Genomic DNA, 14,253 nt, shown 5'->3' with positions numbered 1-14,253 from the left:
CGGGCAAAGCTCAGTATGCAACCACGACGACTGACACACAAATACATTTGTATTCTGCATTGGTACGTGATGTATACACACACACACACACACACACACACACACACACACACACACACACACACACACACACACACACAGGTGTTACACACAGGAGGCAGCACTAAACCTCTGCAGCTTGTTTGTTGTGGTACAAAATAAAATGTAGTTACATGTGAACCGCTTCTGTGGTTACATGCAAATGAATCCGCTAACAATGAAAGTTTGGCCCCAAATCTGCAGGCACTGTTGGATTTAAAGAGACAACGGGCCCCTTGAAGCAAGACAGACAGACATTTGATCTGTTCAGCCTCTCTTTATGGTTGTTTAAGCATCTCTTTGTGGTAGTTTTGTATCTCTTTATACTCTTTTCTCATCTCTTTTTGATCATTTTCCGTCTCTTTGTGGTCATTTAGTGTCTCTTTGTAGTTGTTTAGCATCTCTTTGTGGTCTTCTTGCATCGCTTCCTGGTTGGTTCGTGTCTCTTTAAACGACATGTTGTAGGTGAAGGCCGGTGGGGCTCTGACACTTTGGACCCCCGGGCCTGTGACCGGTAGACCCGATTAGAAATCCCTCCGTGTAGGAATGACTGGTTGTGGGAAGTAGAATGCAAAAGAAATGACTTAATAAAGGCATTTGTTGGTCAACCGACTGCACACCCGTGTGAATCTCCATCTTTGTGCACCGTCAGGTGTTCACACTGCTCTGCTGTCAGGTCTCATCCGTCACCGTTACTTCTTCTGCTCCACTCTTTTCATTCAAACGGCCACGACTTCCACTTCAAAGACTTGAGAGTGAGACGAGTGCAGTGCAGACATAAAAGAGGATAAGCGGCAGTAAATAGGTCTGAAGTTTAATGTGTTTTGATGGAGAATGCTGATGAGATTTGGTTTGCGAGAGGCCGCTGAGGCTCACGGCAGCACATCTCCTGAGGGGAAGTGAGGAGCGTAACACAGCGTCTTGTATCTCCAGGAAGTCATCACAGAAAGCTCCTCAGATGACCACGTTAAGAAATTCCCTTTGAAGCCATTTCTGCTCACAATGAATCGCATGTGCGAGCCGTGAAACCAAAAACCCAGGAGGGAGAACCTCGGGAGAGACTGAACGCCGCTTCTGAAGTTATCGAGAATGAAAACGATCGAGTATTCCGCACACGGATGTCACACAAATGAGAGGCGCCCACAAGGGGAAGCATCCCGCTGCAGCTCAACTCCTTATCAAGCCCGCATTTCTGTTATCTGTTTGGAGAATTATTCATGTCTCTCAAAGAATCCAACAGTTCATCATTCTCTTCCAACCTGCATGTTTAATACAGTAGACCTGGTGTTGTATCGCCGGAGGAATCTTCCTTTCCCTTTGACGATTCAAAAAGAAAGGCACGTCAATAAATCTTGAAGACAACACAATTTTTCATCAGGACTCCCGCAGGAGTCTCGCTGGTTCCCTCGCCGTTCATTTTCATTTTTTTAGGGAAAAGGTCAACGCGTGCTGCGTTCAGAGCCAGCAGTCGTCACTTTAAAGGTCATCGATGAGCTGGCTACGCTGGAAAAGCAGGAATAATAAATAATAAATAGTGTATCGCCGGCTTCATGCTCACACATATGTGCAGCGCGGGAGTTTACTGTTTAATCAGGCATTTAGCACATATGAGAGAGAGAACCAGCAGGTTGTTTAACAAATAAAATCACTAACAAACTCTCACGCTGGCTTTTCTTTTTTCAGCACAATAGGAAATGAAAAGCTGGCCCTTCACGTGGTTGAAAATGTCAGTGTTGTTACAACAGAACGAGTTAAAATCAGGTTGTTTTTTATTTGCTTAGGTTTCAGGCTGTCAAAAGGTGTTTGACAGTGTTGACCCACATACCCAGCGGAGTGTCCCGCTGTTCTGGGACCTGTGTTTGCAGCAAACACACAAAAAGGACACAAAACTCACCAGATATCAAATATTAAAAATGCTGGTAACATGGCCGCTGGAACAAACAAAATATTAACGTCTGAGACGACGTCGGTGAAGCAGAACATCCAGTAGAAGTTATTAATGTGAGCTGGAGACATTTGTGGATTTTAAAGCTTCATTTGTCGCCGGCGTTCCCCAGCGAGAGCTCCCGAAGATCAAATCAGCAGCTCTCAGATCGGATCATGGTGAAAGTAAATTAGTGTCAAACAACAACAACAACAGCGACTGAAAATTAGGGAGAGATTTAATCTCTCCGCAGCAGCAAAACTCCACGAGCAAAAATAAAACTGCAGCTCAGGGAAGAATAAAACTAATGTCCACACGCGACAGAAACGATCGTTTCCTTTTCCCTTTAGTTGCTGCTTAACTGCTGCATTAGCCTGATCAACCTGAGCTGTTCAACAAACCGACAGAGACGAGAGCTTTGAGTCTCGTGTGAACAGAACAAACAGCGACGTCGTCTCTTCTTCACCGCTTTGCCCTTGAACCCGTTTTGAATGCGTGCAGCAGAATGCTGCTGTTAGCCAACACATCCTGATGGAAACAAGCTAAACCTAAAGGTGGATTCTATCTGCGCTCTATTCCAGAGTGCTTCCAAGTGTTCAACTGTCAGAGACCTGAAACAATCAGTTTCAGTTTAAGTGTGCGTTACATTGAGAACATTGTCACCTCTTTGTCTTGCTGTCTTACTAATTGGGGAACTGAAGCCGTTTTCTATCTCTTCAAAGCCACCGGACTCCAAAACACTGACTTTACCTGGAAGAACACGGAGCAGCTGGTCTGCTGCCGCCTCCGTCAGTCCGTTTGTGTTATTGTATGACTTTTGGGAGCGTGCCGATCGCTGCTGTTTGAGTTACTGTGGATAAATACCTCCTATAAACCAAACAAAAAGACTGTCTATAAAAGTAATGAGTGAGAAGAAGATCTGCCACAAACGGTTCCAAGAGAAGTCTTGTTTTCTGTGAATACCTGTAGAGCTCCCCAGCCGTCGGTGCTGTCGGTGGACACGATGAGGCCTCCGTCCTGGGACGTCTTGAACCTCAGAGACAGCTTGAAGTCCTGCTTGTCTTCATCCATCTGGTGGAGGAACTTCAGGTAGGAGTGACCATCAAACCTCACGGCCGACTCTGAAACAGAGCAAACACACAACACAGATAGTGAGCAGCAGAAGAAGCACCATGAAAGAAAAGACATGGAACTCCTTCACCTCTATGTAGTTATATCACACACACACACACACACACTTTAGCCGGGTGCCTCACACACATCTGCTGCGTTTCTTTTCCCTGATTGTTCAAAACTTAATTGGCAACAAATGAAATGAGAACCAAACCGTTGAGTACTTTGTTAAGTGCTCTGGTTCCAGCTTCTTAAATCTGAATGGAGGCTTTTCTTTTGTTCTCTGAGTAATGTGACTGACATGACGTCAAGCTTTTTGGAAAAATGTGATTGTCTTTCCCTTTTTTTTTTTTGACAGTTTATAGACAAAACAGTTAAACGAGCAGCTTAATCCAACTTAAATACCGGATGTCTGCATCCTCATTCCTTATGTAACGATGTTCATCTCTTTGTCTCTGCTGCATACCAACAAGTAAACAACAACCTCCACAGCTTGGCTCAAACACTTGGAAGCTGGAAGGTGTGAAGCTGTTTGTTCGTGTGGAAAGATGAAGACAAACTGCAGATATTTGATTATCTTTTTGATTTAACTTTCGATAATGTGTTTAAAAAGATTTAAAGAAAGAAAACTACTTTCTGTGGAGGTCACTTCTGAGTGCAGACAAAGTGAAACGTTTCACGTAATATTCTCTGCAAATCAACTCTTATTAAGTTTAAACTCTGAAGACTCTCAAGTCGGTGGATCTTTACAAATCACACCTTCTTGTTATTGAAGCTTTTGAACAACGTTTCAACTCAAGGCCACACAACTTTCTCTTTATCGCTCCTCAAAGCGTCGCTGGCTTCTCCTCCTTCTCTTTCTGCAGATGAAACACGCTGTAAACTGAATGTAATGGCTGACCTCAGATCAGACAGAGAGAAAAACACGTTTTAAATACTACAGAGTGACGGGAGGCGGGTGGCAGAAGTTGAAGCATAAACATCAGTACGAAGGGAGGAAGAACTGAATGAAGGATGGATCCATCATGATTCTGAAGGCAAAAGGGAAAACATGAGTTTTCAGACTAAACTTCTTCTTTTCGTGTTTCTCAGATGAAACCTGAATGAAGGTTCAGGAACAACACGTTCACAAAGTCTGCTGCTACAAAACAACAAGTAGGATTTGAATCCAGTAATTATTTGAAACCTTCTGGTCCACACTGCTCTCTGATGACTAAAAAACTAAATTAAAATCACAATCTGTAGAACCTGATGACTGTAAACGTATGCCAGCGCTGTAACCAGCACATTTAAATATCTTCTTCTGTCCCATAAATCCAACAATATTCAACAGTGACATGAAACAGAGAAATCCTCCTGGATGAGAAGCTTGAATGTGTGCATGAGATCAGTGAGTGTTCGTCAATAAAGCTTTTGTGAATCAGACTCTAACAGATTAATCCTCTTCACCTCAGGAATCAGTGAATCGATCGTAATTCACAATCATATGTGAAAAGCCAGACTTGGTGACTAGATCTAGACTCATTTTGAATGATTGTTGGTGATTCTGAAATTTCCCAAATTAAAATGTGTAATATGAATATAGTAGGGCTGGATAGAATAGTCCGAAGCTTCGTTCATTACATTGACTTTGAACAGGTTCATGTCTGCAGAGCTGCAGGTGAAGATCCACCCACAGGTTCGTTTCAGACTCGAGTTATTTAAACATTTCCAAGAGAGTTGTAAAGTCCAGAAGTCAAAGTGTATTAATAAACACGATAGAGGTCATTATTCACAACATGTTTTTATCCAATGAAATATTCTGTATCAATCCACATTCGTCGGCCTTTAACCTTTCAAAAACATGCTGCACACAAACGTGCTGCACAAAAACGTGCTGCACACAAACGCACAAAAACGTGCTGCACACAAACGCACAAAAACGTGCTGCACGAAAACGTGCTGCACGAAAACGTGCTGCACGCAAACGTGCTGCACGCAAACGTGCTGCACACAAACATGCTGCACACAAACATGCTGCACACAAACATGCTGCACACATTGATGAGTTACATTCATAAGAGGAAGATGACTTATTCAGATAAAATACTCATTTAACCTGATGAAGAACTTCATTAAAATTGAGGATTTTAGGATTAAAAAAAAATACTTTTGAGGCTTTATTCAAAAAGCTCTATACAAGAATGTAAATAAAATACATTAGAAAATAACTGTAGTTAACCTTCAACATGGGAACAAACTGCAGTCCAACGCCGTCTGACTGCTTTTAAGATACCTGTGTTTTTCTTGCATGCTCTCGTTATCGCCGAACGCCAGAGTCTCTCAGGACCAAAGTCGTGTACGATATAGTCTAAATACAGCGTGGATAACACATGGAGAGGATGCTTCAGGGGCCGGAGGACTGATAATGAGTGTGCATGCGGACTGGGATCGTGTCCTCACACCACTAATCCTCACAGGAACGACAACACGAGCGACGGTTTAGAAGCTACCTGAGGGCCGGTGAGGGATTCATATGAAATCTTGAGGATTTACTTTTGTTCAGTTTACTGTGTTTGAACAGGTCACGAGAAGAAGGCTCTTTGATCTCTGAAAATACCTCTGAGGATTTAATCTGATGGAGGATTGAGTCTTTATGGTTGGAAAGATGAACCTCTTCTATTCCTAAAGGGCTCAAATACAAGAGACGGTGTTTTTACTCACATCGTCCTCAAACACCACACCTGACATCTCAGTGTCGGTCTCTCAAAACTAACATACATTGAAGAGAATAAACTACATGGAGCAGAAGCCACAGATCCACACTAGCTGCTAATTCTAAGACAGCCGGACAGACGTACCGTTACAGGGGCAGACGCTCTCCCAGGTGTGTCGCGGGGTGATGTAACCGGCTCCGGCGGCGGTGAAATGGCTCGGTCGATCCGCAGTCAGCCGGACGGCGTTCCGGCAGCCTCGCGGCGGACAGCCGGCACCCAGACACCCGTCGTGGATCAGCCTGAGGTTTCTGAGGCCCAGAGAGTCCTCGATGTCCGATGTAATACCTACATCAAAGGGTTCAGGGTGTCAGAACTGCACATTTCAAAGAGACTCTTCATCCCACGGGATTCACCGGACTTACTTTGTGTCCAAATGAAGAAGAAGAAGAAGAAACGCAGCTGAAATTCATCGCTCTGTTTCATTCTTCTTCATCTTTGGAGGAAGTTGACATTACTTTATTTTTTTTCCATTTAAAGCTAATTAGTGATGTATTTAGAGGCAACGCCCTCAACATTAAACATCATCTTTATCACAGCTGCTGCCAGACGTTCATATATTTGTCTTATTATCACATATTGATCAATCACCTGTGAGTCTGCTGGTGGGCGGAGTCTGGGCGAGTCCACTCTGAGGCCTTCGGACCAGCAGGGCCTCCAGGCCCCGGGCGTCGGGGAGCTGCTGCAGGCTGGCCAGCTGAAGCTCCTGTCCGGGTAAACCCAGAGCTCGTCCCAAGCCGTGCTGCCGGCCTCTCCAGTGGGCGCCCAGAAACTCCTCCGGTGACAACCCGACCAGCTGCAGCGTCAGGCCGGAGTCCAGCGCCCTCTGGTCCGCCGCCCACACGTGAACTCTGACCTCGGTCCAGACGCTGAACTTCCCGTCTGCCACGCTGACGTTGAGCGAGTAGGAACCCTCCTTCAGGTTCTCGTCCGCCCAGATTTTGCCGTCGGCGAGGTCGACGGAGAACCTGCCCCCGCCCGGGTGCTCCGACACCAGCTTGTAGGTCAGGACGTCCTGCAGGTCCTGGTCTGAGGCGTGGAGCCGGCCGATGAGCCGGTGGGCCAACAGCCCACCGGTGGTGGTGATGAAGACCTCCAGGGGCGCCACAGAGGGAGGGTACTTGCTCTGCTCGGTGACGTTGATGTTGACCACACAGATGGAGGAGAGAGGGGGGAGGCCGCTGTCTGTCACCTGACGGGTGCATGAAGAGCAGTTAAAGACTATTACAACTACAATAAATGTTGTCAGCTCAGACAATAAGCATTGTAGGAAAAGTAAGAAAAAAGGACATGATGAAGTGTTCTTCTTGCTTCTATTGCTGTCGTTTAGACTCTAAATGCTGCATGAGCAGCCGAAATATCATAATTCAGCAGTTTTAAATCCAAAAACATTTGACCCGGCGTACAGAAAAATCAATGCAGTGCAATCCACTATTATGCTGATTCAGCTGTACCGAAAAACACTTTCAGTTCATTATCTTGTACATCCTTAAAATATGTAACCTCATGATAACCTTCTTTATCTCCAATGGATTTTTAAAAAAGGATTTAAAACTTTCTTTATAATATAACTTTCAGGACACCTGTCTGTCTATAGACCCGACGCTAAAGAAAAGGTGATTATCTGCACCCTGAAGTCAAACGTTTTAGCACCACAGACATGAACATAGACACACGCATGTCGGAAAAGAACATAAAGTTAAACAGGTTAAAGGAATAGTTTGGATTTTTGGAAGTGGAGTACCAGCACGGGAGCAAAGCAATGTACTGCTGTGGACGGAATATTTTCACCACTTTGCCATACGCCAAGACTTTCTGACGGGGAACTGAAGCGGTTATCTTTGCTCTATTCAAAAACCACCGGACTCTATTTATAAAATCAGTAGTTTAACCTCTCAGAACACGGGAGTTTTCTGTTGGCTGAACTTTCCCTTTAAGGTAGAGTGAGAACAGGTGAGCGAGCCGGGATCCAGCAGGGGAGACCTTCAGCTTGTATATGAATCAAACACGTACACCGACGCATAAAGAGCCTTCACCTGTATCTTCAGCTGGTGCTGGGGTTTGACCTTCTTTCTGAGCGGAGCAGACAGCGACAGCAGGCCGCCCTGGTCCACGTGGAAGCGGCGGTCCTCATTGCCGCTGACGATGTGGATGGAGAAGGGCGGTCCGTTCCTGGGCGTGTCTTTGTCCGTCACCACGAGCTGGAGGACGCTGCTGCCGAGCGGCTCGCCCTCCTGCAGGAGAACGGGCGCGTTAATTCACCTTTTTTTTATTCAACTTGAAATATTTCACTTTATTGCAAGAAATCCATCCTTCATGAAGATTATGGAGTTCAGTTTGGGTTTAAACTTTAAGGTCGTTCAGGAACCTGAAGTTTATGGTGCTGTTACATTTGTATTGCTTTATACAGAGATATACGGAATACTTTAATACGGAGCTTTAAGTGGGTGGTAATATTTGAGTAAAATATAAAATATTACAGAGTGTATTATATTAGACTGTATTTGTTTGGAGGGAGCTCACTGAAGACGTAAGTCCTACTGACAATACAACGGAAGGAAATATCAGTTTTAGTGAAAAGCACTTATTTAAGATATTACAGTCGGCCATTTTCCATCCTATTGTATTATGTTTATGCTCTGGACGTATCACATTTCGTCGCCTCAATTGTGTTTTTTTCTCACTTTAATAATGTTATCAGCATCACTCAATATTGTGTTTTATCTGCTTTTAAAGCCACTAAACGGGCTGCAGTGTTATCATATCGGTGCAGTTCCTCAGTCGATGTACGTCCTCTAAAAGTGCTCGTTGTTGGTCACTGACAGACTCAGATTGTTATTATAAGTCTGACAACATTTAGTGGACTTTTAGAGGACGTACATTGACGGTGAGGAGTCGCCCGATTGGATTACGCTGTAACACGTTTAGCAGCTGCAGCCTTCTCGCTCAATTCTGGAGCAATTACAAAAAATAGTTAACTAAGACACTAAAACATGGAAAAAAAGGGTTGAAAAATACCAAAGTGACCCTTTAAGAAACCAATTACCTTTGAACACCGTAGCGTGTCAACACAATACTTTACAGCAGCGCAGAACATTAAAAGTACCAGCAACAGCAACTTTATACAAACAAATAGTGCCGTTATTCTACTGTTCACCGTGATGGATTACCTATCCAGAGCCATCCAAAAGGCTCCGCCTGCTGACATTAATAGAACGGAAATAAGTTATCAATCTAAAGACGTACAGCCCGCTCCGGTAGACGAGCAGCAATTTAGAGTTAATGGGCTAAAACATGCAATTCCTGTGTGGTCTTTCAAATTCCAATGAGTCCAACACACAAAGAATGTTTTCATCAGAGGGTCTGACCAGTCACACTGGGTCAAGTGTTCGGTTCTCCAGTCTGTCTGCTTCTCTTCACCTTCACCACAGCATCACCATTACTATATTCTGATGCGAAGCTAGAACTTTAACTATACGTTAAAATACAGTAATTGAAATGCTGTTATAACAAACATGGCCTTGTTTTGCAAATCACCAAATCAATGCGTGTGTAAAATCATAAAAATCATAATTCTTCAATTCACTTTCCTCAACAGACAAACATGCGACAGCTGCATTATAGCACAGAGCAGCTCTGAGCCCTTCAGTGGGGTTGATGGGAGTGAAACACGTTCACATGGATTATTCATGGCTCACTGCTCAGCATGCCGGAGAGACGACGAGCGGTGAATCAATTCATCGCTGTGCTGTCGAGCTTCTGCAGACGTGTTGCAAAGACGCAGAACCGCCCGTCCCCTCTGCTGCTCTTAGGGAAAGTACTCGCACTCTTCTGCAGCCTAACAGGGCGCTAACGCTCCACTACAACAGATGTGCAAGTCCTGAGAAAATGTCTACAGGAGAGAAAACGCCACCGCAGCTGCTGACCTGCGACACCCGTCTGGAAAACCCCCCCGAAAGACCCCCTTTCCCCAATTTCAGCAACATCCATCTGCTGCAATGAGAGCTTTCACCATCAGGCCGAGCTGGCTGTGGACATTAGCAGACGATATCAATAATTTGGATTCATCACCACACGGCGCTGAGGCTTCAACGTCTCTTCTGTGACTGAATGGGAGTTTTTTTTCCAAACGGGCAGTAAAAACTTTAAATGTACAGCCGGCGTGGCAAAAAAACGAAGCTGTGATCGTCCAACGCACACGTATGAAGACACAAACACGTACCAGCAGGCACGCTTTCACACAGAAAAGTGGAGGTAAATTGCTTGTTAAAAGTTTTCCACACCAGCAGACCTGGGGCTGTAGTTGAAGAGGTTTTAGGTGAAAAGGTGCCACTGATGTCCTGCAAAGCAACACCAACACCGACCAACCGTGACAGCGCATCTTCCCGCCTCTTTGATCCCCACAAAGCTCAGAAACTCTCTGAAGAGAGTTTTCCCTCTTGAGCTCTCAGCACACGGCTTTAATGAGCTCTGGGCGCCGCAGTATATTTTCACTGGTTATAATGATACAGAAAGATGTATTGATAGAGAACGACGGATCTTCAGTGATTCTCTTCAATTACCTTCAATCATTAGAACGCCTGTCTTCGTATCACCTTGTTGTAGTCCGGAGCAGAGAGGTAGAGCTTCACAGCCTCGCTCCAGGAATATTTGCCTACTTTTTTTTTTAAGCTTAGCTTTTCAAGGTCACCAACACAACTTGGAAGAAATGAACTAAAGTGTCTTTTCGTGAGGAGTTGCATGTTCGGCTTATATTCACGTAAAAAGTGAGTTAATATTTCTCTATTGTGTTAACTTTCACACGTGAATGCGACTGACGCTTCGCCCCCTCGGGGCGTCGGAGGTTATCTGCAGGAGCTGATGAGCAGCCGATTCGTTCCAGAGCTTTCAGGGTGAATTTATTTTACATATACACGTTTCTTTTGACATATTGCTTGTTGACTTTTTGTTGATGCGGCGGTTTGTGTAAGCTCTGTGTTTTCGCTCCAGGCTGCGAACATGTTCAATCTCTGAACACAAAAACAGTTTTTCTCCACAAACCCTCTGAACTAGAGATTTCATCAGATAAATCACAGGTTTTTGTTTTTTTTGTGGGATGTAGCAGCATGTAAACACATGCATCCTGCTGAGCAGACATGTTGGAGATGTTTGTGGTCGTCGTACCTGCAGCTGCAGACTGTGGTTGACCCGGGAGAAGGCGGGCGCGTTGTCGTTGACGTCGGTGACAGTGATGGTGACGAGGACGGCCGAGGACAGAGGAGGGTCACCTTCATCTGCTGCCTGCACCGTCAGAGAGTAATGAGGGACCTGGAGAGAAGACAGAGGACACTTGTTTTAGTATCTTATTCTTATTATACTTCTTTTCCCTTTTTGATTTGTCTGTTTTTTTACTTTGACTGATTTTACACACAAGATGCACACTGACCTCTTCTCTGTCCAGCGCAGTGCGGACAGTGATTTCTCCGCTACGAGGGTGAATAGAGAACTGCTGCAGAGAGTCTCCGCTCACTATGGAGTAACGCAGCAGATTGTTGACGGGACCGTCCCGATCACTGGCTGTTACCTGGAGGTAAAGAAAGGGAGGCACGGTGAGGGACAATGTTTACCCAGAGAGCACCCGACAAATACAACGATGCCTCACGATAAGACAGTAAGCGGAGAGGTCATGGTTATCTACACGCCCACTCTGGTGATGCCAGTGTCTAAAATAAATACCATCGGATGTCCTGACACAGTCAATAAAAAAAATGTTAAAAGTGCCAAAAACGATGCAAGAAAACATGATGCAGTGCCTTCTATGGAGCCCTTCCAGTGAAGAAAACACGACAAAGTGCCCTCTAGGATGCTCTTACGTTGGAGATACCGTGCTGAAGTGCCCTCTAGGGCGTCCTCCCAGTGGAGAGGATGTGGTGCAGTGCCATAAAAACTTTCCTTACCCTCGTGCCCCCACTGTATGCGGCTGGTTTCATTATAATATGTTGTTCAAACAGCCACTGGCACCTCTGACTCTTGTTAAAAACACGTCATTCAAGGGTTTTAATGTTGTTGCTTGGGGTCAAAGGACACTGTTGGCGGACGACATCAACACATGTGACGGTTAGTAAAGCCGATCGTGTGTTGATCCGCTCTGCTGCCGTCACCTGACACCTCTAACACCTGTGTGTATGTGCAGCTGGTTGTGGTTCATGCTTCCAGCTCGTTTTAACCTCCTTATTCACTTGAAAACAAAGATATTGCCTTGTTGCCATGGAGGCTTCATGCCAAAACACATTATAGATTTGTTAATAAGTTGCAAATCAAAAATTCATTAAACAATCGAAACACAAAAATCTTTAACGACAGATTGTTTCATTTGTTTTAAAAGACTTTTGGGCTCAATTACAGACATAGATGACTTATTAAGATGGAGAAATTAGCAATAAAACCATGTTCTCAACTTGCTTTTCTCTATATTGCTTTAGCTCAAGAATCCTGTAATTGTTCCTCTGACAGAGGACTCAACGGTGACGTGTTGCTGTTAAATGGTTAAAACAGAAAGATGGAAACAGTGACCGTGAGGAGAAACATGGCAAATATGGAACCACATGATTAGAGACTCATGAGCGAGCCGCTGAGCTGAGTTATTGCTGCATTATCTCTGCTGCCCGCCCGACAGATGACGGCCGACATGTTGTCGGATAACTGAGTGTGTGCATGTGCGTGTGTGTGTGTGTGTTTTACACATCATTTATCATCGACAGGCTGCCAGATCATCTCATACTGCCCTTTTATTGTGTTATTGGAATTATCAGTATTTGTGATTTTTCATATTATATGTGTGCTGATGCATGCCATTCGTGTGTGTGTGTGTGTGTGTGTGTGTGTGTGTGTGTGTGAGTGTGTGTGTGTGTGTGAGTGTGTGTGTGTGTGAGTGTGTGTGTGTGTGTGAGTGTGTGTGTGTGTGAGTGTGCTGACAGAGAGAGGAAAACAGAGAAATGTCCTTCAGTTATATTGAAGTTCAATTCAGTGATTCAATCAAAGATCACTGATGTTTATGTGTCTGTGACATATGAATGTTCCACTGTTTACTGTGTGTGTGTGTGTGTGTGTGTGTGTGTGTGTGTGTGTGTAGGTGTGTGTGTGTGTGTGTGTGTGAGTGTGTGTGTGTGGGTGTGTGTGTTGAAGAATCCCTTATTGACTCATTTAATTAATGTTCACTTCACTATTTCTTTTCAGCGCCGCTTATTAGATAACTCTCGGTCTCCTGCTCAGTTTCAGGGTTGAGCTTTTACACCAGTTTGTAACTTACGTGTGTTTATATATAATATATATATATATATATATATAATACAAACACACGGCAGTAAAAAACTCCATGCATATTGACACGTTTCTTTTCAACCGACATCTTGCAACTGGCAACTTTGGGAAACTGTTTTCTAAATAAGAATAAGGAACATTTCCCTCTACGCACATTTCTCCACACAGCAGCAGGTAACAACAGTTTCTAAGAGTGAAAGGCAGCTCTTACTCTGTGAAACTGAAAACAAAAACAGCTTGAAAGCAGCAGAGACAGACACACCGTCCTCATCTTCTACACAACTCTCTCTGTGCTTCTGTTGCAGCTGACCAGGAACCAGCTGTTTAGTGTAACTGGCATGCAAAGGTTGCTGAAGCACTGGTGAAGGTTTCCAGGCGCCGCTATCGATTGTGAACATCAATCTACATTCTGTGTATTCTGCATGCTGCTGCAGACAGTGAACCCTGACCCCGTAACATGTTGGGTCACTTTGTGCCGTTACCTTCATCACCAGGCCTCCGGGCGTGAGATCCTCCGATATCTCAGCGCTGTAGTCGCCTCGTCCGAACACCGGCGCGTTGTCGTTCAGGTCCGTCACGTTGATGATAACCGTGGTGATGTCGCTGAGGGACGACTTGCCACGACTTCCCTCCACAGACAGGTAGTGCTCCCGGGAAACCTCGAAGTCCAGCGGGGCCACGAGGGTCAGCAGGCCTGCAAGAGGAGGAGACTTAAATCCATCTCATCGTAAAGTACATGTTTGACTTGTGACAGAGCAACAAACACAAAAACTGAAAGTGAGATCTCTTCCACCTTTTATCCCTTTGGTTTACTTTAGTATAAAACATCACAGTTGAAATCTTTTGACTTTCAAACAGTTAACTCTGATCTACAATATTTAGCACAAAGTTCCCCGACTTGAGCAAAGCTGCTCGGCTGACCTTATGAGCCGAACACTGTGGGCTTCATCAAAGATGTGCGAGGTCTCGCATTGTCAGCCTCTTCACCGCTCAGACCCACCGGTGGGTCTATCGTTACAAATACATGCTGCACGGCTGACCACTCGTCAGAGATACAGGACTTTGTTTTGAACTCTAGCCATGACC

The 14,253-nt window shown here is 44.7% G+C and overlaps 2 protein-coding genes across 8 annotated transcripts in view; one reads left to right on the top strand and one right to left on the bottom strand.

The window, feature by feature from the left end:
- Positions 1-14,253, top strand: part of LOC306702024 (uncharacterized protein) — a 272,978-nt gene that overhangs the window by 116,481 nt on the left and 142,244 nt on the right. The window lies entirely within an intron of this gene.
- Positions 1-14,253, bottom strand: part of fat2 (FAT atypical cadherin 2) — an 88,994-nt gene that overhangs the window by 15,936 nt on the left and 58,805 nt on the right. Inside the window, exons 17-23 of the mRNA XM_079167506.1 lie at positions 13,650-13,861; positions 11,294-11,431; positions 11,032-11,175; positions 7,905-8,102; positions 6,460-7,060; positions 5,956-6,156; positions 2,966-3,123 (exon numbers count right to left, since the gene is read on the bottom strand). Coding sequence (XP_079023632.1) covers positions 2,966-3,123; positions 5,956-6,156; positions 6,460-7,060; positions 7,905-8,102; positions 11,032-11,175; positions 11,294-11,431; positions 13,650-13,861 — 1,652 coding nt within the window. The remainder of the gene's footprint in view (positions 1-2,965; positions 3,124-5,955; positions 6,157-6,459; positions 7,061-7,904; positions 8,103-11,031; positions 11,176-11,293; positions 11,432-13,649; positions 13,862-14,253) is intronic.

Source organism: Pholis gunnellus, assembly GCF_910591455.1.
Source record: "Pholis gunnellus genome assembly, chromosome: 10".
NCBI classification, from domain to species: Eukaryota; Metazoa; Chordata; class Actinopteri; order Perciformes; family Pholidae; genus Pholis; species Pholis gunnellus.
The sequence above is the reverse complement of the archived record's forward strand: the minus strand, read 5'-3'. Positions and strand labels throughout refer to the sequence as shown.